At 42.3% G+C, this 24,910-nt stretch overlaps 1 protein-coding gene across 6 annotated transcripts in view; it reads right to left on the bottom strand.

Annotated features, from left to right (window-relative positions):
- ATP9B (ATPase phospholipid transporting 9B (putative)) overlaps positions 1–24,910 on the bottom strand; it is a 193,618-nt gene that overhangs the window by 44,655 nt on the left and 124,053 nt on the right. For all 6 annotated transcript variants that reach the window (XM_084780966.1, XM_084780967.1, XM_084780969.1 and 3 more), the window contains 2 exons: positions 15,351–15,493; positions 2,256–2,368 (listed from right to left, as the gene is read on the bottom strand). In XM_084780966.1, the coding sequence (XP_084637092.1) occupies positions 2,256–2,368; positions 15,351–15,493 (256 nt within the window). The remainder of the gene's footprint in view (positions 1–2,255; positions 2,369–15,350; positions 15,494–24,910) is intronic.

The raw sequence follows: 24,910 nt of genomic DNA, 5'->3' as shown, positions 1-24,910 counted from the left end.
CATTTATCCCTGGACCCACAGATAAGCATAGTCCTCACCCCTCTTTTCAGTGGAGGGAGACCACTACAGAAAGTTACAGCCAATCAGAACGGAGACCTGTAGAGCTTAGTCCTGAGAGGGATGTCTCTACAAAGCAGCTTTCACACCTAAGGCTCAGGGAACAGTGGGGGTGGGGGAGCAGAAGGACTGTAAAAGCCAGAGAGACAGGGAATATGTCAGAAGCCACAGCCCTGAAGGCTCAGCAGAGAAGACTGCGACACATCAGCAGGACAATAGTAATAGAGATGCCAAAGTGGACGGGAGAAAGCCCACAGGACCTCGAGCTGTACAGAGAACTGCAGGCAACTAAGCAATGTTGAGAACAGGAGAAACAGTCTTCCTCAGAGAATGGTGCGTCAGGAGGTACAGCAATGTCAAATAAATGACCAGCACTGAAAACATACTTGCAAGTACCATTATACAGACTGAGCAGCTTATATTTGTGTGTTTAGGAATGCATACACATAACGCCCCCACGGACACACAAACAAAAGACACATATACAAGTGTGCATGCAATGACAGTAAGGACGCCATGAATTTGAAAGCAAGGAGAGGTATATGGAAGGGCTTGGAGGGAGGAAAATGAAAATGATACAATTAAAACAAAAAAAATTTAAATTGCATTTAAAAATGTTTAAAAATTAAATAAAAACCTAAAATTACTCTGAATTATAAAATGCTTTTTTAAAAAAAGATTTATTTGTTTATTAAACAATGTTCGGTCTGCATGTGAGCCAGATGAGGGCACCAGATCTCATTATAGATGGTTGTGAGCCACCATGTAGTTGCTGGGAAATGAACTCAGGACCTTTGGAAGAACAGCCAGTGCTCTTAACCTCTGAACCATCTCTCCAGGCCCACAAAATGCTCTTTAGACACAGTCTACATACAAATTATATCCAAATGAACTATATCCACGTGTGTGAGGTATTCACTGACATCTGTGCAGATAAATCACATAAGATAAAGGCATACTGTACAAGTAAGACTTTTGTTGTTGTTGTTACTTGGCAACATCTCAAGAACATGTATATATCAGGTTGTAGTAATTACAGAATGAGGAAGTTTTCTAAATTTTGAATGCACTGTTTACAACTGAATTCTAAGGAGAGAAAGTCTTCAAAATCAGGTTTGAAGTAAATTGCTGTACATCAGCGGGCTTTTTAGGTGATGTCACAGGTGTGGTGCCCCAAGAACTAGTATGGCTCTCCAGGGGAGCCACACACATACCTGGAGCCGAGAGGCTCTGTTTATAAAACAGGGACATCATTAGGTTCAAAGAAAACTAACCGACAGGCAGAGCAGCAGTGGACACGTGAAACACACTGCATTACATATCGTCATGTACCTGATATTTTAGACAGATTTCTTGGACCTGCCAAGCTTAATGGTCCTGAGTTAGTAACTATCACTGAGTCATAAACACTCTGTGAGGCCAAGGGTCGTGAGCCCACTCACTCTTTGATCTAAACATTCTCTGCACAGAAAGGGCCTGGTTGGACTGAAGTCAGCAGCACGGGCCACTTGAAGCGGCTGGATGGGCCGGGTGGGGGTGGGGAACCTGTGCACAGCACATCTGTCAGTAAACCTCTGTAGATGACAGGGCTTTTAAGCTCAACTTAAACCAAGTAACTCCCATCCTTGTACCTCAGCTCTTGTGACATGGTTTTATCTTTTTTAAAAAATGTCAGTTAACTACTTGGATAAAAATAATAAGGTATCTGAGATTCGTTTCAAACTGTCCCATTGGGGGAAAATGCCTGCTGACACGGCACCCCCTCATGCTGCTGCAGTGCAGTGAAAGGCTTGACGGTGCATGGTGTTGAGCTATCTCCCTTAGTTGTTGGAGAAGGTGAAAATCAGAATGTAGTTTACCTTGAGAAAGTTTTATTAATTATGGAGACAAACAAAGGGACTGTTAGGAAACACAGTAACGTCAGCGCTCTGTTAATTACTCTTTAAAATAAAATACTGTTTACTCAACAATTTATTTTTAGGAATAATTCACTATAATTTTTTTAGTCTCATTATATTTGCCATGATTCTGCTGATAGAAAAATGCTAGTCATAGTTTCTTCTTGCTTGAGATACTAGAATTGATTACAAGGTAGAAATAAAAAGTAAAATAACCAAAATAGCATATAATAGGCTTAATTTAGTTCAGCAATGTGGGTGGACTGAGAGAAGGTGGCATTCGGAAGTACATCAACATACCTGTAAGTAGGAACTCAGGACGTGGCTTTGGATTTCATCCATAGTGTCTGTTCCATAGGAGACAGTACCCAGATGGAGCCGCTTAAACACCATCTCATTCTGAGTGAGCGTGCCTGTGGCAGGGAGATTAGAGCAGTGAGCACAGGCAGGTACGAAGGCTCCACAGCTTCGAGAGGAGCTCTGCACAGGAGGGCTGCTCACTGTTGACTATGCCCCAGGACACCAGCTAGGAGAAGAAAAGGGCCGCAGGATGCTCACTGACAGAGAGGCTTAGAAGTTTTTCCTCAAGCATGTCATGTTAACAACCGTTAGCAATGGAAGGAGCTCTAGGAAAAGAGAATCTGAGTCTCTGCCCTTTGTTCGCATCTGTCCATTGGCATAATAGCAACTTCTGCTGCTCTGAATAAGGCATACACTAGGAAGCTAAAGTCACTGTTGATTCAACCACAGTCCTGAGCTGAAGAACAGCACTAACTAGTCCAAAATCAGCATGGCTTAGTAGCCTTAAGACCTACTTTTGAACAGTAACCATTACTGGCAGAGAAATAAATGCTCTAGATGTTTAAGCCTTACTACATATTTATGTCACTCGAAAAAGAAGTTGGTGAAATGGGAGGAGCTTCCATCCACAAGTTTCCAAGAGAAGATGTGCTATTTAACACTCTCTCCTCAAAGCTGAGCAGCTTTAAAGTGACTATGCCCAGGACTATCAATAACCCTGAGCCATGTATATCTCATTTATGCGAACACCCAACAGTGCATGCATAGGATTAATTCACCATTTCACAAAAGTAAAACAACAATGGAATGCTGACATGACCTTTCATCGGAACCCAGGTGCTGCCCTGCAAGGTGTTTCAGCTGAGAGTCTCCACTGGAGCCTCTGCACCAGACTCAAGGCACACACAGCAGGGTTATCAACTGACTTATTCTAGAGAAGGAAGAGGTGTGGCAGGCAATGGCTTACTCACATGGTTACAAACATCTGTACGCCTTTAACTTTCTTTGGCATACATGGTATTGACAATATCTATCAATAACTATTCAAGACTTACACGCAGAGCAAAATAGGTTATTGATTTGGAGCTTTCCAGAAGACTCAGGATCTTCTTTACAGAAGAGCAGGTTTTTACTTTGTGGTTTTTAGACACTATTTTGACAAGCACTCTTATAACAGACATACTTTATTATAGCTTTACAAAGTCCTCAGGAGCAACCCTGCTTGTAGCCTTGTGTACTATGTGTGCCATACATCTTGAGTAGGTGGCTGTAGCTTGAGAGAAGTGGAAATGAAACTTGTTATGTGAGACGTAGTTTATGCCAGTCTCTTAAATTACATGGTTACATGAAATATCAGTCAGTGCCAACCCAGCATCCAAATAAAATGTGAAGTGGCATATAACAAAGACGGATAATCAGAATTCCAGTACGATGTAGTCAAAGATAATGAAATAAAATACAAAACCCACGAAGAATGTGTTCCCAAAGCTTGCAATATTCTAAATGTATTATATACAAATAATTTGTTTCAGGTTCCTTGATATAGATGACAAATTTTCTATAGATTTTTCTCCTTGATGATAACTTACAGTGGGCCAAGGATGTCAACTTTTTATTATGAGCAATTTTATATATAAAGTTAAGAGAATATTACCACAAACACTGATATAAATTAGATTCATAAGGAGAAGTTCTTTGCTTAAAAAGAATTTAAAATAATTGTATTTGTTCTGAGAAATTTATACATTTGACCATATTCATCCTCCAACCCCCCAACTCTTTCAGGTGCCATCCCCACATCCCTTCCTACCCAACACTGTGTCCCTTTTTCTTCCATCCCACATCCCTTCACTCCTATCCCCACCGGCATAAAGGTCAATTTTTAGTAGCCAAAACTTCTTACATGTGTGGCCTTGCACTGGAATGTGGTCGATTTATCACAGAGAAAACTGGCCTTTCCTTTCCCAGAAAGCAGGAGGTGGAACATCATGCCCAGTTTCCCAATTCTTTAAGTTTTAGGTAATCCCATGCAAGTACTAAAAGGCCTCTGAGGAAATAACACCCTTCCTTTGCTGTGCTCTTTGCTGCCACAACTCAGAGCTGAGGTGCTTTGCCTCAGAGTTAGTGGGTTGCGGTCAGCATCTCCTACACCTGTGTCCAGAGCCCAGCCCTGCCGCTGCATGTGCCTTCCTCCCTCAGCACCCTGGAAGTTTAATACAGAAGCTCACGTGCTTCCTTTATAAATGGCTGTATAATCATAATTAACTCAACTTTATTTCAGATCTTTGTTGCATTACAGAGACACTGTGTGCACCTGCAGGAGCCCTGACTGACAAGACCCACCACTGCCTCCTCACAGTGACATGTCACCGAAGGTGGCACAGGGATCTAGGTGGCACACCGGATTCATAAAATCCCAAACAGGAAGGAGAAGTTGCCAACACAGCTTCCACACCTTGCTTACCACCACACCCCCCTTCCTCCTTTGCTCTCTCTCCAGTGAATGAATAATGCTAAAGCCTCTCAATTCTACCTCAAGAACACATACATCACACCCTTCCTTCTCAAATCTGTTTCGGAAACCCTCGGCATGGCCCTCTTCATCTCTTACCTGATTGTGAACCTCTTGCAGGTATTCTTAAACTCAGGGTTTAACATTTTCTAATACATTTCCAACCTGTGCTATATTTCTAAAATAAAAATCTCTTCATATTGCTCTCTTGATTAAAAATAACCAAAACCTTAATCTGGTTTACTCTTTTAAATATAAAGTGCTCAGAATAGAAAACAACTTTTCATGATGCAGTCTGGAGCTATTCTCTTCAGTTTGCTTGACACTTCTAGTCATTACCTTCCTCAGCAAGGGGCCGCAGTCCCCCAACTCCCACATTTCCACAAACTTCAAATGAATTAGGAACTGCTTATCTGGCAAACATTCATTACAAGGCACCAGCAAACACTAAGATCAGTGGAGCAGACAGCTTGGGTCCAAATGCCTGCAGCGTGCATGCTGCTGGCCAGGTCAATAGCAACTCCTTCCTAGTCACAGACTCAGGAGTGAGGATTAGTTTAATTATTGCATGATGCCATGTGCTCTTAAGTAAATGATAAGAATTTAAAAATTACACACACACACACACACACACACACACACACACACACACAGACTGAAACTGCCATATAGGCTAGTCTCCAACTCTTGATCCTTTTGCCCCAGTCTTTGGAATGCTGGGTTACACGTGTGTGTCACTGTCCCCCAAGTGCTGGGGTCCAGTCCTCATGCTTGAGCATGTCAGGAAGCACTGGTCACTCAATTATGCTCCCAGCATGCAGTCTCTGTATGATCTCAATGTCGTCTCCCAAACCCAGCTCTTAACCTGGAATGAAAATAGCTGCTGATGAAAATAACAAAGATAGCAGCTTAATTAAACTAAACGCTGGCCAGGCGTGCTGTGGCCACACCTTTAGTTCTAGCCAGGTGGATCTCTGAGCTCCAGGCTAGCTCAGGTGGATCTCTGAGCTCCAGGCTAGCTCAGGCTCTAGCGTTCCAAGCCAGGAGGGCTGTGCAGTAAGAACCTGTCTCAAAAAACAACCAACCAACTGAAAACAAAGCACAACTAACAAAACCAAACAAAAACCTAATGACTAGCGATACAGGAGAAGGCATGTGACACTATATGTATTTGAATTCTGTATCATTCATTTTTCCCAGAGATTACTGACAAAGAAAAACCTAGCATTTCAAATGCAGCAGGTGCACAATGATATCAGATGCCTTCCAAAACAAAGACATATTATTGGAATCACTCCATTCAGACCATCCCTGATAGTAAACTTCGGGCATGAATGTGGCTCCTATTTTAATACATCACTTTAGTCATCCATTTTAGCCTGTGATCTACCATCTCCAGTTTAAGTTTCTCAAGTTCAACAATGCTACCTACTGTATTTTGCTTCTGAGCGTCTTTGGGGGAATCTCCAGAGTAGTTCTGCACCTGCACCATGCCCGGGAAGGAGGAGGGCCCAGAGAGCACTGCAACATTAACTGTGAGGTGGCTGGCACAGTGCACTTGGCTTCAATGACAGAAAGGAAACTGAAGCCCAGGTTATACAGCGGCTCCTCCCTCCTCCTGCGTGCTGTAAAGCTCTGCATTTACATTTCTTTCCTCTGTCACACAGCCCAGCTAGCCTTACTTGTAATCTCCCTGTCCCTGCCTCCTGAGTGTAGGTATGTGCCATCACACCCATCCTATTGTTCAGATTATTAAAAGCCTTTCAGTCAGTTGTTTCTTTGGAGCCAGGAAGGATGTCATGAAAAAGTTCATAAGACTGAACAATTTAAACGACTACTGTTTTTGGTGGTTATGTTTAGGTCTAGAATCCCTTCTGAGTGAACACCATATACAATATGAGGCAGGGCTTGCCTTCACTTGTGCACATAGAAACTCACTGCTTCAGTCCTGAAGCACCATCTGGACAGCATCGGTGACAGGTGGCTGACTCCACCCTCACTGCATAACCCCTCACACTTGGTGTCAGTGCTTTGCTCTGCCACTGAGTCCTACTGATGGCAGTTCTGAAATGACCAAGTGCTAGCCTTTCTGACTTCATTCTTTGAGACTATTTTAGTTTACTTGTCCCTCCTAATATATCCATATGGATTTTTAGATCAACTGTCTGAGTGCTGAAAAAGAAAAGTAGCTAGGATTTAAATAGGTACTTGGAGTCTGTAAATTAATTTGAGAAAACTGGCTGGCATATTTACAATCAGAAAAAATTTTCATTTTTGATGCTATTCTAAATGAAATTGCTTTCTAATTCAACTGTGAAACAGTTTCTTGCTAGTACTTAAAAGTACAATTCATTTTTATGAATGATTTTATTTTACATACTTTGGCTATTAAGCTTCTAGAGGATCCATGAGGATTTCCTATATACAAGATTGAGTAACACACAGACAGTTTTATTCTCTTTTACAACATGGATGGCACTTCTTTTTTCCTGTCTAATGCCTTGGCTAAATGTATAACATTCTTAGGGAGAAGCAACTCAAGTGCCCTATACTTCACAGGTGGACAAATAAGATGTGGTATACACACTATGGAATAGTTTCATCAGAAAAGAAGAACCAAGCTCTCACTATACAGTACAATTATGGATTATACAATTAGACCATACAATTACAGATTAACCTTGAAAATACTCTGTTAAATGAAGCTCAACAACACAGAGCCCATGGCTTCTGTGTCATCCAGATAGCACGCATCAGGCCAGAGGGACTTGGACTGCGATAACCACTGTATAATAGTTACACCAAATGCTGTCGAAGAAAAGGCAAAGCCTAAGTTTTTCATTTAACTCAAGCTAAAATGTAATAATGGTATTATCTAAAATTTCTAGGCTGTAATATACAATGTTAGAATCAGTTCAAACCACTGACTAGCACTGCCCACCAGATTAAAAATGAAGTGTCTGATACTTCAGTATTCCCATTGAGTGCATCGTACCTGGCTGGGTCCTCGAACCTGGAAGGTTCATGTAGACGAATGTTTCTTTAGGAGAACACACAGTCTTTGCACAGCAAGAAGGATCTTGAGACTGTTTTAAGGGCTGCAGTGTTGCACTTCCTTCCTGCTCTGTACACAGTCACAGGGGAGCGCAGCAATGCAGAAGCCTCCCTCTGTCTCACTGCTAGTGTTGCTCATGGCTCAGTCACTTGGTGATTTCTATAAATGTTTTGTCATCTTAATATGACAGAAACCAATGGGCTCCAAACTAGAAACTGTTAAAAAGGAGGTGCTAGCTAGGAAGCCAGATGGTAAGGAAGCCACCACATCCAAGAGACTGACACTGAGTTATTTATGATACTCGGTTCCTGTGATAATAGGCTTTCTTATGATTTCTAAGGAAAAATGCAGTAGTCTTTTATAAAGCAGAGTCTTTCTGGACTGCAGTGAGCACGGCGGGCAAAGAGGAAATTGATTTTTAAGAAAAACGTCCTGCGGGCATCATTCTCATGGTGGCAGCAGATGCAGCCCACGCTGGGAAGCAGATGTGAAGCCTCTGATCAGAGCCACTGGGCTGCAAGTTGCCGACACATCAAGATTGTGCCAAGCCATAATACATGGACAGACAGGTGGTTTTAACAGACAAACAGAAGCAGCCACCTGCAGTGCACAGAGACAAACTCGTCCCAGGACTACAAAGTTCTTGTGAAAATTCTAGCAAGGCAAAAGCAATGCCCATGAGAGATCACCGGTTAAAGCAAAATAAACAAGTAAATGAAAATAAAATCTCTCAAGTGACCAGTAAATCACGAAGCTTTAACATATGCATTGGTCATTAAAAACATACTGAGTTGGGCATGGTGGCACATACATAGTCCCAGCATTCAGGAGGTTGAGGTACGATTATGAGTTCAAGGCCAGCCTAGGCTACATAGTGAGTTGTCTCAAAAATTAATAGGATTGGGGAAATAGCTCAGTTGGTAAAGTGTGTGACTCACAAGCAGGAGGCCCAGAGTGCAATCTCTCTCCTCTCCTCTCCTGTCTCTCCCTCCTCTCCTGTCTCTCCCTCCTCTCCTGTCTCTCCTTCCTCTCCTGTCTCTCCCTCCTCTCCTGTCTCTCCCTCCTCTCCTGTCTCTCTCTCCTCTCCCTCTTCTCCTTTCCTCTCACCTCCCTGCTTTCTCTTGGCTAGGCATGGTGGTGCACACCTCTAATCCCAGCACTCAGGAGCAGAGGTAGGCAGGTCTCTGTGAGTTTGAAGACAGCCAGGGTAACATACTGAGACCCTCTCTCAAACAAAACAAAACAAGAGTTAGGCATAGAGGTAACATGTACCTGTGATCCCGGCTGCAGACAAGTTGGGGACATGTAGATTCCTGGGTGATCTTACTTTGGAGGTCCAGGGAAGTAAGAGAGCCTGTCTTAAAAAATAAGGTGGGGAGCCCCTGAAGAAAAACACCCAAGCTTGTCTCTGGCCACACGTATGAACATTTATGTGCATCTACGCATACACATATACAAAACACACACACTCACTCTCTCCAGTGTAGAATCAGTATATTTTCCCTGTAAATCAGGCCTAGCACTGTAGGCATCTGCTCAACCAGTCTAAACATCCAGCATGTTAACTACAGCACTCCTATCCAAGTGCACACTTTAGTGAACGGCTATGCTGGAAGGCAGCACATGCGTGGGGCAGATGAGTACTGCAGCTACTACAAGCTTCCGGTTCAGAGACATTAGACCTTACTTTCAAGATCTGCCTACCCTGTATACACTAACTAGAACACAATCCATTTTTTCGTTGCCTTAAAAAACCACAAAATCAGCATTTCCCCCTCCTGATGATACTGTCCTATGAAACAACATTCAAGTCTGAAGAATATGACATTTTGGGTAATGGATGGCATAATTAAAATATAGGTCTAAAAAAATCCTGTTGTTTCAGTGGGTATTTCTAGTAATGGTTTTGTTCTACATGAAGACAATAACTTCCTGGCAAATGAATTAATGTATTGCTTTAATAGGCTGCACCGTGAGTTAAGTTTTAAAATTTATGAGTTCACTGCAGCATTGTTCTTTAAACAATGGCATTGTCAAATGCAACCAGTGAGAAGATTAAAGTTCTCCCAGCAGATTAAGTACAAATTATCCGTCCTCCTGTTTCAGCATCATTTGTTCATTTATCACATAACGTCTAGTATTCCTGGTCAGTGTCAATATGCTCTGCATCCTTGCAGCTAACAGATGTCGACTCTTGTCGAATGAATTACTTTATGTTTCACGCGCTGCTGGCCGCAGATGTGTCACTATAGCAACATCATTAATTTCAGATCTTACCGGAAACGTGCACTCCAATCAAACCTAATTATACCACATTGCTTTCTTGTCCACAAGAAGGAAACTATAATGCAATTATTGGGACACTTCATTTTCTATTCTGCTGTGGCAAATGAGAGAGCCACTGTGATGGACGCTTCTTGTCAAAAAGCTTATTGATGAAGCACAAACCCAATTTACAATCATACGAAAGAGCACCTTACAATTATGTTAGTAATGTAAGGCTCCTCAGATGCTGGCTCACACTGGAGCATTTCAGCAGGAAATCAGCCCTGCAAGATGTCTGAAAAGTACCCAAAGCCCCAGTGCTATGCCTGTGATTCCCAGAACCAGAATGGTTCATGCCAGCAACTGTCCACTGCTGCAGCCTCTGCTGTGGCTGAGGACACACCTGACAGGCGTCTGAAACATGTGCTCAAGAGAATATGGAGTCACTACTTATGCGACTAAAATAGAGAAGACGAGGCAGAACTAGCAATTTACATCCTGGAACATGATGCCAAGTTTGCACTGTCTCAGCAGGACACAAAAGGAGCAAGAGGGTGAGACAGGCCCTGGGAGACTGACCCAGACTTTTATTTGTGCTCACCTACTGTCCCTGTCCCTAGAGCTGTCCAGCAAGCTGCCTCTGAGATGTTAGCATCTCACTCTGAGGCTAGCAACTCTCACCCAGTAGAGCTGAGATGTGTCTGAGATCAAAATTAGAGAGGTGGCTACCTTCAGCCGCCAGGATTTTCATCTCGTGTGAAATATACATTTTTATAGGACTGTGGTGAGGCATAAGAAATGCCTCTTGCTGCTGAAAATATAAGATAATTCTATCTTTTGTTGTTCTCTGCTATCCGTCAGACTATGATTTAGACAGTGTGGCCTTTATGAGAGGCTGTGGAAGATCCACCACCTCCAAGAACCCCTGGGACACTCAGGAACCAGGGATCCAGAGTCTAACCCCGTCTCCCCAGCAAGACAGGTCAAGATCCACCCTGAGAACAGGCTGATGGGCCACAGTTCCTTGGTGACAGCCTCAGGGAGAGGGTGCAGTAGAGATGCAGCCAGAACATCTACAACACTTCTAAACAAATGGCAGACAACTGAAAAGACTCAGCCAATGATGGCATTTCCTTTGGTAGTTCTTAGACTGACTTTTTTTTTTAAAGCTGTAGTGAGAAGTCATGCTAGCTCATCTGCAATCCCAGTACTTGGGAGGAGGAGATAGGAGGACTACCATGAGTTCAAAGCCAGGCTAGGCTACATAGTGAGCTTCAGGTCACCCTAGGGAGCAGTAGAAGAACCTGTCTCAACAAATAATCAGGCAAACAAAAAAGTGAAAAGCTGGGACAAGTATCTGGTTTGCTCCTCCTGCTGCACACTTCTGCTGCAATTCTTAAATATCATGTCAAAGTAAAAAATAGATTGTCATGGTCCATTTTCAATGTGAGCCCAGTGTGTAGGCATTAAGCCCTTCCCTCCTCTGCTGGCGCCTGCTTGTCTCAGGGCTCGGAGCACTGGGAGAAGTTCTACTTGACTGAGCCCAGGATTGGAATGGGGGACAGGAGTCATCGCAGGCCCCACAATGTCCACCCAGCGAGACCTCATATCCTTACCAGTGAGCTGGGAGCTCAGGGGTGGCAGTGGTGCACCTGAAGCCACTGTCTGTTGACAGGCCAGTGCTCCAGCCGCTGTGTGCTTTTTCTCTATGCGCCTCCTTTTCTGCAGAATTAAATACTCAAAGCTGCCTCCTGTTCTCTGGTCTCTGGGTGTTATCCCCTTGTCCCAGCACTGAGACTGTTTGTATCTGAGAAGCACTGCTTAGCTTTAAAAGCAGCACCAAGTGAAGGGAGCTTTGGGTTTCAGAGCCTTCCCTACCATCTTACTTTCCCAGTAGAAAATGGCGAGCAGGAATAAGAATCTCCTCCTCGTTTTTCAAGAAAAGTCAGCATTTTAAGGAAGACTAGTGTCACAAACATCTACATATTACCAACAGCAGGCGGCCAAAGACAGAGGCTTGTTTGGGAATGACTAGGACAACTCAGGTAGCACCCTGCTTATCAGCACAATGCTGGTTCCAATGCCCCAAAAGCCCCTGGTTCTTGAGCAGCTGTCACCACAGGGAGCTCAGACAGAGGTGGAGGGTGGCTGCCAGGGCCTCTGGGCTCGTTCAGCAGAGAGCCGCCCAATGCCCACCCTACAAAGGATCTGAGACCTGAGATCCTGAGCTCTAGCCAATCTCTCCAGCCTCCCACTAACTTCCACGAGGGCCCGGCACCACTGGTGGTAGTCAGGTGAATTTTGAAAAACAATAGGAAGAAAAGCTCTTGAGGGAAGTAAAAGACATGGTGTACTCCCCTAGGGAACAGCAGTCAGGCCAGGAGTGTCCCATTAGTACATGCAGCCAGAGGAGAGGCTGGCAGGAAAGACCAGTCAGCAGGCCTGGCCACTGCTCTATAGAGTGCCCTCGGCCTTGCACTAAGCTTTGGCATATTTTGCCCAAATGTAAGCCCCTGGAAATTAGAAAGGTCAGATACTATAGGAAATGCATTCTCCAACCACAGGGAATACAACTACACTATTTTAATTTTATGTCAGTGAAAATTATTCTGTAAAATTTTCTGGTTTTGTTATTTGTAAGCACAATAGATTTTTCTATGTTGGTTTTTGCTAAAATGACCTAAAATCTAGTAATATAAACTTACTGGCTGTTTCAAGTGTGTTATTTGCTAATAAGTGCTTTGTTGTCCTCCCCTTTCCCTCCACGAAACCCTCCTCTTTAGTAATATAGGGGTTGAACCTGGGGCCTTGCACATGCTGGACAAGCCTCTACAATTGAGCTATGGCTCCAGCCGTGTTTTACTGTTTATCTTAAGTGGAGTCTTACTAAGATGCTTCAGCTGGGTTTGTACTTACTCTGTAGTCCAGGAAGGCCTAGAATTTGCAGTCAATCCTCCTGCCTCAACACTCACCCTTCTACCAGGCAGCTAGGACTGCATCCTTCTTTTCTTAACCTTTGACCCTTTCCTTGCCTTTTGACACGAGCTAGTACCAAATATGATACCGACTATGCTATCTTTTTGTTGTTCCTAGTCTTGGGGAAAAGCTTTAAATATCCTACTGCTAAGTGCTAATGTTTGCTACATATTATGAGATTATACGCCAGGAATACCCTTTCCTAGAATGGAATAGTTCATCCTCCCCTCCAGTCTGCTAAGGAACTTCATATGCAGTTACTGAGGTGACACTCACCAAATGCCTCAGTGAGCGACTTCACTCTGTTCTTGTTAAACTAAGAACCCTGCTTAGGAGTACTGTACCTATCAGTTGACTTAGGTCTTCTTTAAGGGCTTCAGGTCTTAAAAATTATGTCCACTTAGACCACAGGAACCTTGTTTGAACCTACTTTTGACTACTTCATACCATGTGTGGAGCTCTGTGTTTTCAGACTAAATGTCCTACCTGTTGTTGAGACACAGGATACTATGGTTATTAATTAAACGAAAGGCACAAAATTGTTCCTGAAGGTTCTCTCAGGCTTTCTGTGTTCTTTTGCTCACATCGTCACTTTGATTCCGGAGACTCTGGTTTTAGTGGCCCTCTTAGCAGGTCTAGGCAGCCCACAGCAATGGGGTAATTTTACCCTGTACAGCAGTGCACACATGTCCAGCAGCTGATTCTGACTGACTCCACCTGCACAGGCACACTGGCTATGCAGCAGCAATTCTCCAGAACTCTGGCCTACAGAATTCTTCTTCCTTCTGTGTGGCTCATCTCAGGAGCCACCTTCAGTGTCACGATGCCTTGTACCAACTTCCTCCTTGCTCCAGCTCTTTTCATTTGGAATGAACAACACTTTTGCTTGCTGTCTTCTGCAAACTTCCTGTCAGCTCACTGGACTTGGGAAAGAAACTCCCAGCCCATTCCCTCAGTCTAGTTTCTTGAAGCAGAAACCTCTCATTTTCTAAATGGGTCATTTGCATTTATGAGTACCAACTGTTTTACATTTTCTTCACGTACTGTACTGAAAACAACCAAACCAAACCAAACAAACAAACAAACAAACAACCAAAACCAAACTGGACCCTGAGTTATACTAAACCAAGACTTTGGTTATATTTCTCAGCAATGTCCAGTCATTTTTTTTTACACACTGCCATCCTGGTCCTCAGGCTCACATCCACATGTTTGATAAATGCATGCCGTCACTATGGATGGGAACCATATTTTCCGATGTGTTTTCCACTTACACTTAAAGAGTGTTTTGAATATTTTAACCTTCAAGTTGCCATTTTGCTGATTTCATATTTTAAACAGTCCTTAGTTGGCGGGCCTGGCTCTCACACACGTAACTATGTGCTCTTCCCTAGTTAGGCATCTACTTCTAATACTTAGCTTTTGCAAGTGGACATTGTTTTGTACCAATGTTACTTGATGCTGTAAGTACAGCTGCATTCTTTGTAGTCTAACTACAAACTAACATTAGTTAAGAGACGCTGAATTGTGTTTGGACTGTGCTTTATTTAAGTATGCTATGTACATAAGCTTTTATTTCTAGTTCACTAGCAATTACTAGAATGCTAACTCATTATCTGTTATTTAGTACATTATAGATTGATTAAGAATTCTTTAATAGGGGCTGGAGAGATGGCTCAGTGGTTAAGAGCACTGCCTGCTCTTCCAAAGGACCTGGGTTCAATTCCCAGCACCCACATGGCAGCTCACAACAGTCTGTAACTCCAAGATCTGATACCCTCACAACAATGCCACAAAATTAAAATTAAATAAAATATTAAAAAAAGAATTCTTTAATAAAAACACAAAGAAAGGACAAAATAAGATGGAGCTACAGAGCAGGATAACCAGGTGTGATGGTCTCTGTAGGAGCTGCTAGTGTTACAACATGGAACTTTCACAGCTCCTAACAACTCAAGCATCACCCCACAATCAACAAATAAATTTTTTGCTCTTAAGCCACTAGAGAACTATGTAACAGCAGCAAGAAAAAAATAACTTGAGATTCTAAGAAATTCAAAATACAAAAATAAATGACTTAAAGCTACAGCACAACTACATTTTGCTAACTGTGAAGACAGTGAACATAAGGAAAAATGGAGATTTAATCACATAAGTTATTTTCAAAAGTTGAGTCTAGAAACTTATAAATCAGTTTAGTTATGACACATATACATATGCCCATGTAGAAACAGAATATTTATGATGTTATCTGGTTCACTGAAAGACAAACATATGTGAAGAGTACCTGTTTTGTCTGTCAGTAAGTACACAAGGCGTCCAAGTTCCTCTGGTATTGTGCTGGTCCGAACAACTGTACCAGGAATATTCTCATCTTTCATAATCATCCATCCATATGCTGCCTTGCCCATGTCCAAGTTTACACGCAGACTGTCAAGAAAAACCGTCATGACAGTCAATGCTTCCACACCCACGTAATATGTCCATACCCATGGCTTCAATTGAATGTATCCATATACATTTAACTTTTATGGAAACAAATATAATTCGATTTCAGACATGAAAAGATCTGTGTATATTTAAGTTAACAAATGCCTTTCTACCCTAAATAAAGTTTACAGGTGATAGTTGGGTGGATAATGCATTTTATATGAATTATAGTATGAGCTAGAAGAGAGACAGGCAACAGGCTCTAAGTTTCCCGTTAGCCCATGGAGAGCTGTGGGCTTAAAGAGAAAAATATATATGCTTAGGGAAATCAGGCAAAGACTACTGGGAGAAAGCATGTGAAATGGGTCTTGGGGCATCTGGAGTACGCACATTGCTTCTTAGTGATATTTTACTATTATATATTTCTAATTTGTATGGTTAAAACACATAAGGGGTCATTCTACCTGGACACTTTTGCTATGATTCATCTTAAAGTATGGGACTACAATAGATGACCTCTGGAGGGTCTCCCAGGTTTTAATTGAAGTGTGGCTATGTAAGAAAACACACTCTAAAACTGCCCAGTGGAGGAAACAGAGTACACCTATTATGTGTCAACTCACCCAGTTAACCTATGGAAACTCAGTAGACAAGATTATAAACCAGCGGTCTCACCCTCCAGGTCACAACCCCTTTGGGGGAGGAGTCAAACAACCCTTTCACAAGGGTCACATATCAGATATTTGCATTATGATTTGTAACAGTAGCAAAATCACAGTTGCAATGAAAATAATGTTATGGTTGGGAGTCACCACACATGAGAAACTGTATTAAAGGGTCATAGCATTAAGAAGGTTAAGAACCATTGGTGTAAACTGGTATTGAGAGAAACTGCTATTCATCAACCATTTATGACCAATCAACATGGTAATTCACGTGGTTCAACCTATTAATAAATGGACTTTTGAAAAAACAATCTTCGAAAAATCAGTCAATGGCAAGTGTCTAAGAAGAATCAAATAGCATAGCTTCATTAATCTAAAAAGTTCACACCTTATCACAAGAATTACACTAGTGGCAAGGAAAACTGTTAATTGGTGGTCAGTCACGCATCTCTCTCTAGGCAGCCCCTCCCATCTTTTGTGAAGAGCGAAGCAAACAGATGGCAACAGGCCTTAAGTTGGAGAGACAGGAAACGGCATTGTAGGAAGGACTAGTGGCCATTTTGTGGGTCTGCAGCCCAGAATCATCAGCTCACACACACATTCCCCAAGTCTCTGTGCTGCAAGTGGCCCTGTTTCCTCACTTGTACCTGTGAGAGGCTGGGAAAGCTGTACGTGTCAAGTATCAAGCAGTGTGAGGGACATCCAGAGTACCTTCCAGGTGGGTTTACGATTAAGGGGGGATTTGAAAGGGAAATGCAAGACATCCCTCATAGATTCTGATTTGATTTGGGCCTTAAAACAGATTCCTTATGAACAAAAGAGATAATTAAGTCCATGGGCCCTTGCTGAAGCAAACACATTAGCTGGGAGGGGACTGAGGTGGTGGAGTGGGCCAGTGAGGGAAGACAGTGACACCAGCTCACAGCAGGGAGATCGGGCATCTGTCTAGTTTTTCATACCTCTGACCACTTGGCTCAGAGACCTGCACACTGCAAAATCATGGTTGTCTGCCTGTGTGTTGAGTTCGTTTGGATTTTGGCCAAGTTGTTTTGGAAAATGTCATCCTGTACTGGGCTTCAGCTTATAGTCCTCACCAGGCTCAGGGTGGAAAGAGCCAAAGCAGCAGCACTAAGCTTCTTCTGCACACTGTTCTTTTCAAATCACGAGCGGTTGGTGTGGTTGAAGAATTACAAGAATGTATTAGTTCATAAACTATCATATTGTTAAGTACTTACTGATGGACCCTTAAAATTGAATACAAACAGCCCTCAAGGTACACACACAGTATGGCTGCTGGTGGCAAAGAGGAGAATGAACATCTCCAGAGAACAAAAAGGTGCAAGTAGCACAGAGCACAAACTCATCACCGACTCAGTAAACGTACCTGTCCTCAACCAAGGAACACTGCCACACAAGGAATCACAGCTCCACACGTACCATGATTCATGTTGTGAATTTGGTCAAATGCTAAAGGATAATTTGTTTTTAATGCAAAGCCTCTAAGGCACTCAAACTCCATGGCAGCAGAGCTAAAAACTGTCATTGTACTGAATTTATTTTTCAGCAATGCCCTGGCCATATATAGTTTTTGTTGTTTTTGAGACAGGGTTTCTCTGTGTAACAAGAGCTCTTGCTATCCTGTACTTGCTTTGTAGACCGGGCTGGCCTCGAACTCTCAAGAGAGCCCTTGTCTCTGCCTCCTGAGCGCTGGGATTAAAGGGGAGCATGGCCATGCTGGCCCAGGCCTCTTTCCAGGGAAGCGCCAACTCTGACATGGACCACAGGACTATGGAACCGTGGTAGACGGCAGTAGACGGCAGCTGCCCTCCAAGTCCATCCTACTACTGCCGGCCTAGCACCTCTGACATTGTTACCCGTAGACCTATCCCAGGCAGAAGGCAGCTGTTCTGGGAGGGTTCACAAAGCCAGGACACAATTATGACCTTTTCTACCATTACAGTATAAAAAGTGAATTGCCTCAGATAAGCAGTCTTTCAGGGATGCTGTCAACAGGAACATATATGACAATGTTTATTTTTGCAATGCTAGGAAATCTGAGGTGGATTTCAAGATGTAAGACCGCCTTCGTGGTAGCTTATTTTTGTCCAAACAGCCTAATCCCACAGCTACAAATACCTGAGGAAGAAACTCAAAGTCTGAATAAATTTCAAGTGCATTTTTCCAAAAATACACAATACAATCCATTTAGGCCCCAGGATGCTTGCTATATTTACGCTCTAATTTGTTACAATTAAACCTTAGCACTTATCACTGCCAGGTGAGCCCAGTCCCTAGCCCACTTGAGAAATACACACTTTTCCTTGGGGAACAAATCTACCTGAAATAATTCACATGCCAATTCTAATTGGAGCAAAAGAAAAAGAAGCCATTTTCTCCTTCACTTTGATTTTTTTAAGTTTCAGCTAAAATCTTATTTTAAAAAATTAGTTGTTTCATTTATTTGTCATCACATTGTTCATAATAGATAAGTTATAGGCTCATCCATTAACTTGCACACCCACAAATTTAAGATGCCATAAAAACATCATTTTTATATAAGGGAAGTTATCCAGAACAGAATAACACCGAGAAATTTAGCTCTGATCATTGTCATCTCAGTAAAAAGAATACTCGGTGAACCACAAAAACGATGACATCACGTGGTACACGACAGTAGTGATACACAGGAACTGACACTCTAACCCTTCAAGCGGTATCTTCTCAGGGCTGGAGATGGCTCACCGGTTCTCATCTCAGCACCCGCACACTTTGGTACCTCCAGTTCTCATCTCAGCGCCCGCACACATTGGTACCTCCAGTTCTCATCTCAGCACCCGCACACATTGGTACCTCCAGTTCTCATCTCAGCACCCGCACACATTGGTACCTCCAGTTCTCATCTCAGCGCCCACACACATTGGTACCTCCAGTTCTCATCTCAGCACCCGCACACATTGGTACCTCCAGTTCTCATCTCAGCGCCCACACACATTGGTACCTCCAGTTCTCATCTCAGCACCCGCACACATTGGTACCTCCAGTTCTCATCTCAGCGCCCGCACACATTGGTACCTCCAGTTCTCATCTCAGCGCCCGCACACATTGGTACCTCCAGTTCTCATCTCAGCGCCCGCACACATTGGTACCTCCAGTTCTCATCTCAGCGCCCGCACACATTGGTACCTCCAGTTCTCATCTCAGCGCCCGCACACATTGGTACCTCCAGTTCTCATCTCAGCACCCGCACACATTGGTACCTCCAGTTCTCCGACTCCCTCTTCTGGTGCCTTTCAGGTACCAATTATACTAGTGGTACACAAACAAACAAACAAACAAACAAACACCTATACCCATGACATTTAAAAAGTTTAAACATCGCAGTAAATGTTCTAAACAAAGCAAGTTTGCATTAGTTTTCATTAGAACTTTTACCAAATGAAATTAAAACCCTTTCCTATAAAGTCTAAGGCTGAAGGCCACATGTTTTATCAGGAATCTTCCCACATCTCTCATTCTGATGACATACTGTGGGCGGCTGCAGACAGCACAACAGCTCTTCCCTGGTGAACTGTCTGGGCAACACAATGCAGCTGTCACCTCCAGGTCCAGCTGAGTCCCTGCTGGCTTTGGAGAGTATTACTGCCCAAGGGACGTCTAACCTTAGATGTGTGAAACAGGTCAATATGGCCACTTCCTCGCCTTCCTGCTCACAGTGCGCTACCACTGAGCTATGCCCATGGTGCGTGGCTGTATCTCCAGTTGTAGGCAGGGCCTGTCTAAATGGTTCCTTAACTTTTAATTTACTTTGAAGTTTAGGTAGGACTTGAACTCTTGTACCTAAAATGTTCGAATTTCAGCCTTGTGCCACCAAGCCTAGGGAAATGTATAGCCCAGGGTTAGTACTCAAAATCCCACTTGACCTTTTCCGGCAATCTGCCTTCTAGCAAGTGCCAACACAGACCAATCTTACACACGTATATTCTAGTTAGCATGGACTCCTGCCAACTCATCTGCCGGAGTTCTCTGGCGAACATCTTCTATGCTCCAGGTGGAGGAAGTCAGGCCAACACGCTTAATGTTAGGTATAGCTTGTATATCTGTAGTTGTGTGATCTCTTACTAAAGCCTGACTCGACCTTGACTCTAATGGTTGACCAAGGCTTCAAAGGAAAGCAGACTTTGGACCAAGCAAGATGGCTCAGGTAAATGTGCTCGGAGTGCAAGCCTCACAGCTGAGATAGAGCCCTGGGACCCACAGAGTGGAAGGGAAATACTGACTGCCACAAGCTGTTCTCTGATTTTCACACAAAGGTCATGGTATGCATGACCTCATTCTTATGAGGTTTTAGAAGTACCACAATCAAATCAAAAGTTCAGTATAATAGTAAATGTATTTGCAAACACGAGAAAGACACCAAGCATCAAAATATTAAATTCAATTTGACAGAAAAGCCCAATATAAGGGGCTCAAAGACGCAAAAGTATGTACTCTCTGTGTTATTCTATGCCTAGCCATCTTTCTAACCCATCAGAAACATGTTTCAACATCCCCACTGGATGTCTGAAACCAAAGACTGGACTGTTATGTAATATCTAGTGAAATTAATTTATCAACTAGCTATAGTATTTAACAATAACAATGAAATATAATTGCAAATAATACATTATAATAAAAGTAACAGGATATGGTCTTTTTCAGAATGTTTGCTGATCATGGTAAGTGAAACTAAACTGTAGAAAGTGAAGCTATGTGCCTGTGGGGCTGGTGAGCAACCTTACCTCATGAAGAAAGAGAACTAAGGCAGGCCGGCTGAGCTCTGTGCTGGGCACAGGACACTGCAAACTCTTAGCTCCCTGACCATGGCACCTGAGATTTCAGCCTCGGAACCGTTAGGAGCTTTCATGCAGCAGGCTGACTGAGTCTTGTTTCTGTAACTTCTTCAAAGCAGGGAACTGACTGTCAAATGAACTACACAGACTTGAGTGGAGGTTTGCCAGCCTCTACAAAGATTCAGCTAAGTTTTGTACATCACAAACTGATGCTAGGTCCAGCAAGATGTCCACACTCCTAGCTGACCCTCAACAGCCACACCCTTCTTACACTCCCTCTCCTCAAGCCCCCTGACTTGTTAGGTCGTTTCGGGCTTGCAGCTTTGTGAGGCAGTCATACGCTGTATGGGCAGCTTCTGGAGTTGAGCTTTTCCACACAACATGGCGCCTGCTTTGGCTTGAATGTTTGTCTTTGTCTGTTTCTGTAACCCAGCCCTTGGGAGCTGGAGGTGGTGGTGGTGAGGGAGATGACAGGTAGTTTTAGGCCATTCCTGGCTACATAGTTAAGGTTCATGAGATCCCATCTAAAAAGCAATAAACAGAACCCAAATGCAACCCTGTACTTGGTAATAATAAAAATACTATGCATAAAAACCTTAAAGATGTAATTAAAGCAATATTTAGAGATTAGTGATATAAATACATGTATTCAAAAGGGGAGGAGATGCTCAACTCTACTCAGTTCGACATCTAGATCATGAGGAAAAAGACTAAAGCAAAGTAGAAATACAAAAGTAATATTGTGAAGCGAATAAGAACACAGAGGAGGAAAACTCACACAGATAACAGTGTGCATCTACAAAAACCTACCAACTTAAAACCAGCTGCTTGAAAACATCCAAAGCAAAAAACAAAAAACAAACAAAAACCCAGGAAGATCAGAGAACAAAAATGATGACACAGAGTGTGGTAGAGGAGCCTGCCATCCCAGCGCACTGGACGTTAACCTATTTCTAGAAAACTTTTAGATGTGCCAACTAAACTTGCCAGCAAGTTTATCCAGTCTTTCCAGAGAGAAACTTCAGACTCACAAGAGCATTCTCGACATGCATGTGTTTAAGGGCTAGACAACTCGAATGTAAAAATTTTAGGGACAAGTAAAAGGGAGTCATCCTTGTTTTCTATGATCCTATATAATCTTGATACTAGCCTACAAAAAACAATGGCATGAAAAGACAACATTACAAGTATTATCACTCGTGTAAACTGATAGAAAAACCTTCCAGGAACCATGTGTGAATGGAATCCAGTGAAACACCATGTCAGGTCCTACCCTAGAGATAAAAAAACTGCTGTGACATTAGGAAATCAATCACTATAACTCAGCATGGACTGTATTTTAAAAAAACATTTTAAACAAGAAATGTTATGAAGAGATCAAGAAATGTTTTTTATTGTTTTATGACCTGAAAATAAGTTTCAGCAAATAGTAATTAAAAAATGAATATCTTAAAGAGTTTTTTTTATATAAAAAAAAGATAGCATGTTTAGATGTTGAATGCTTTGATTTTGATAATAGGAACAAAGAAGAATGCCCATTATTCTTACCTTTATTGAATAATATACAACATTTTTGTCTGTTAACAAGAAGAGAAATAAATGGTGCAAAGGATTAAAACGAGGAATATTTCTTCCATTCTGTGATGAATATTTAAAGTTTGAAAGATTAATAGTTAAAGCCAACAATGTTTTGCCAAGTCAGATCCAATTATTTAATAGGAACAAACACTATTTCTTTATACCAGAAAGAGATGAAATAGAACTCGAAAAAAAAACTTATAATAAGATTTAAAAATATAAAAATATTTATAAATTGCTCTAATAAAAGCTGTGGAAAAAGTTTAGAGGAAATCTAAGACATGAACTCTAGTTCCCCATATTTGACCACATCCCCTCGGTGGGGAGGCCTGGTGGCATTCAAAGAAAGAATAAGCAGGCTACCAAGATGAGACTTGATAGCCTATGACCACATAGTTGGGGAGGAGGTCCCCCTCGGTCACAGACCTAGGAGAGGGGAACAGGGTGAGAGAAGGAGGGAGGGAGGAATGGGAGGATACAAGCGTTGGGATAACAACTGAGTTGTAATCTGAATAAATTAATTAAATAAAAAAAAGTTAAGAGGTATAGCAGATTCATGACCAGGAAAAGTTAAAAAAATAAAATAAAAATCGAAGACCATTAGGAGGAAAGGTCTGTGTTAAGCACTGCCCAACTCTGAGGGCATCTTAACTAGTTTGCAGACAGACCAGGGTGTCTACAACAGGCAATGTATACATCACAGAGTTGGTACCAAGTCTTTGAAAAAAGAGGTTTATTTATTTTATTTTACAAAGAGTGCTGAGACAATTAGAAAAAAATGGATCTGAAAATTCTATCATACTCAGTTTTTTAAAAATCAGCTATTGAATCTGGAGTAGCAGCACATGCCTTTAATTCCAGCAGTCGAGAAGCAGAGGCAGGCAGATCTCTATGAGTTCGAGGCCAGTCTGGTCTACAAAGCAAGTTCTAGGAGAGCCAGTGTGATTATACAGAGAAATACTGTTTCAACCGCAACCTCCCACCAAAATGTCAAGTTTTCTGGCATGGGCAAGGCCTTGAGTTCAACCCCCTGTTTTCCTGTCCCCTCCGCCAGAGTGTATCATTGTGATACAATGTGCACTTTGCATGCTTGAAAGCCTGAGTTCAAGTCCAAGCATCACAAGAGAGCAGAATCACTTTCTGTGGTCAAATGAGAGAGCACTGGCATTCAGCAGACAGCGAGAGGAGAACGTGGTCTTGGAGCAGAGGACCCCCAGTGTGACAATGCACTGCAAGAACTTCTGTGTTTAACAAGGTAAAATCAGAAGTGATTTTTCTGGGTAAAAACCTCAAGCTACAGAAAAATATGCCAGCAAAACAGAAATTAAAAAAAAAAAAACCATAGCATAAACTGTCCAAGACTACGCAAATAACTGAGAAAATTCACAACAGAGAAAGTCTAAATCAGTGGTTCTCAACCTGTGGGTCACGACCCCTTGGGAGACTCTGAATGAACTTTTCATGGGGATCACCTAAGACCACAGGAAATTACAATTCATAACAGTAGCAAAATTACAGTTATGAATAGCAACAAAAATAATTTCATGGTTGGGAGTGCCCACAACATGAGGAACTGTATTAAAGGGTCACAGTATTAGGAGGACCGAGAACCATGGTCTATGGTAATAATGGAATGCTAACTTGGTACCATGGTTCAGACGATTACTGGCTATATTAGCAAATACAGCAAAGCCATAAACAAGTACATAGCCAAGTAATTCCATTCCTAGACTCTTGATACCAGATGCTCATGTGTGTGTCCATGAACATGCAGAGCATCACTGGAACAGGTAAAGTTTGTCACTAGAAGATTGGACACATCTTCAGTGGTAGATTTATAACTGAGGATGGCAAGCTATAAGAAATGGATATGGAGCCATAGTAAACATAAGATGCAAAATTGTAAAAGGGCGGTCTTCAATATGATTTCAACTATATAAAGCAATTAAACAAGAAAAATTTCACATTATGTTTACATATGCGAATGTACATGCAACACTCAAGAAAAGCAAGACGTTATCCATGAAAACAACATTCAGCCATGTGGCAGGTGCTATAGCATTATACTGTATCCCACAAACACACAGAACCATTGTCAGCCAAAAATAAAACTGAACATACTTCATTTACAGTAAAAGCATTAATGCTCAAAAGGGTGCTGCACCAGGCTACCATACAGGGGCTTCTTAGATACACATTCTTTGTGGCTGTGTGTGCATGTACAGGTCACAGAGATGAGAAGAGCCTGAGGACTTCTCAAAGCACACACGTAAGTGGATACAGCAGAGTACGATACTGGATCAGAGCTAGTCACGCTGTCTAAGACTTAGCTACCTGCTCCATTG

The sequence above is a fragment of the Acomys minous genome, assembly GCF_964271855.1.
Source record: "Acomys minous genome assembly, chromosome: 4".
Lineage (NCBI taxonomy): Eukaryota > Metazoa > Chordata > Mammalia > Rodentia > Muridae > Acomys > Acomys minous.
The sequence above is the reverse complement of the archived record's forward strand: the minus strand, read 5'-3'. Positions and strand labels throughout refer to the sequence as shown.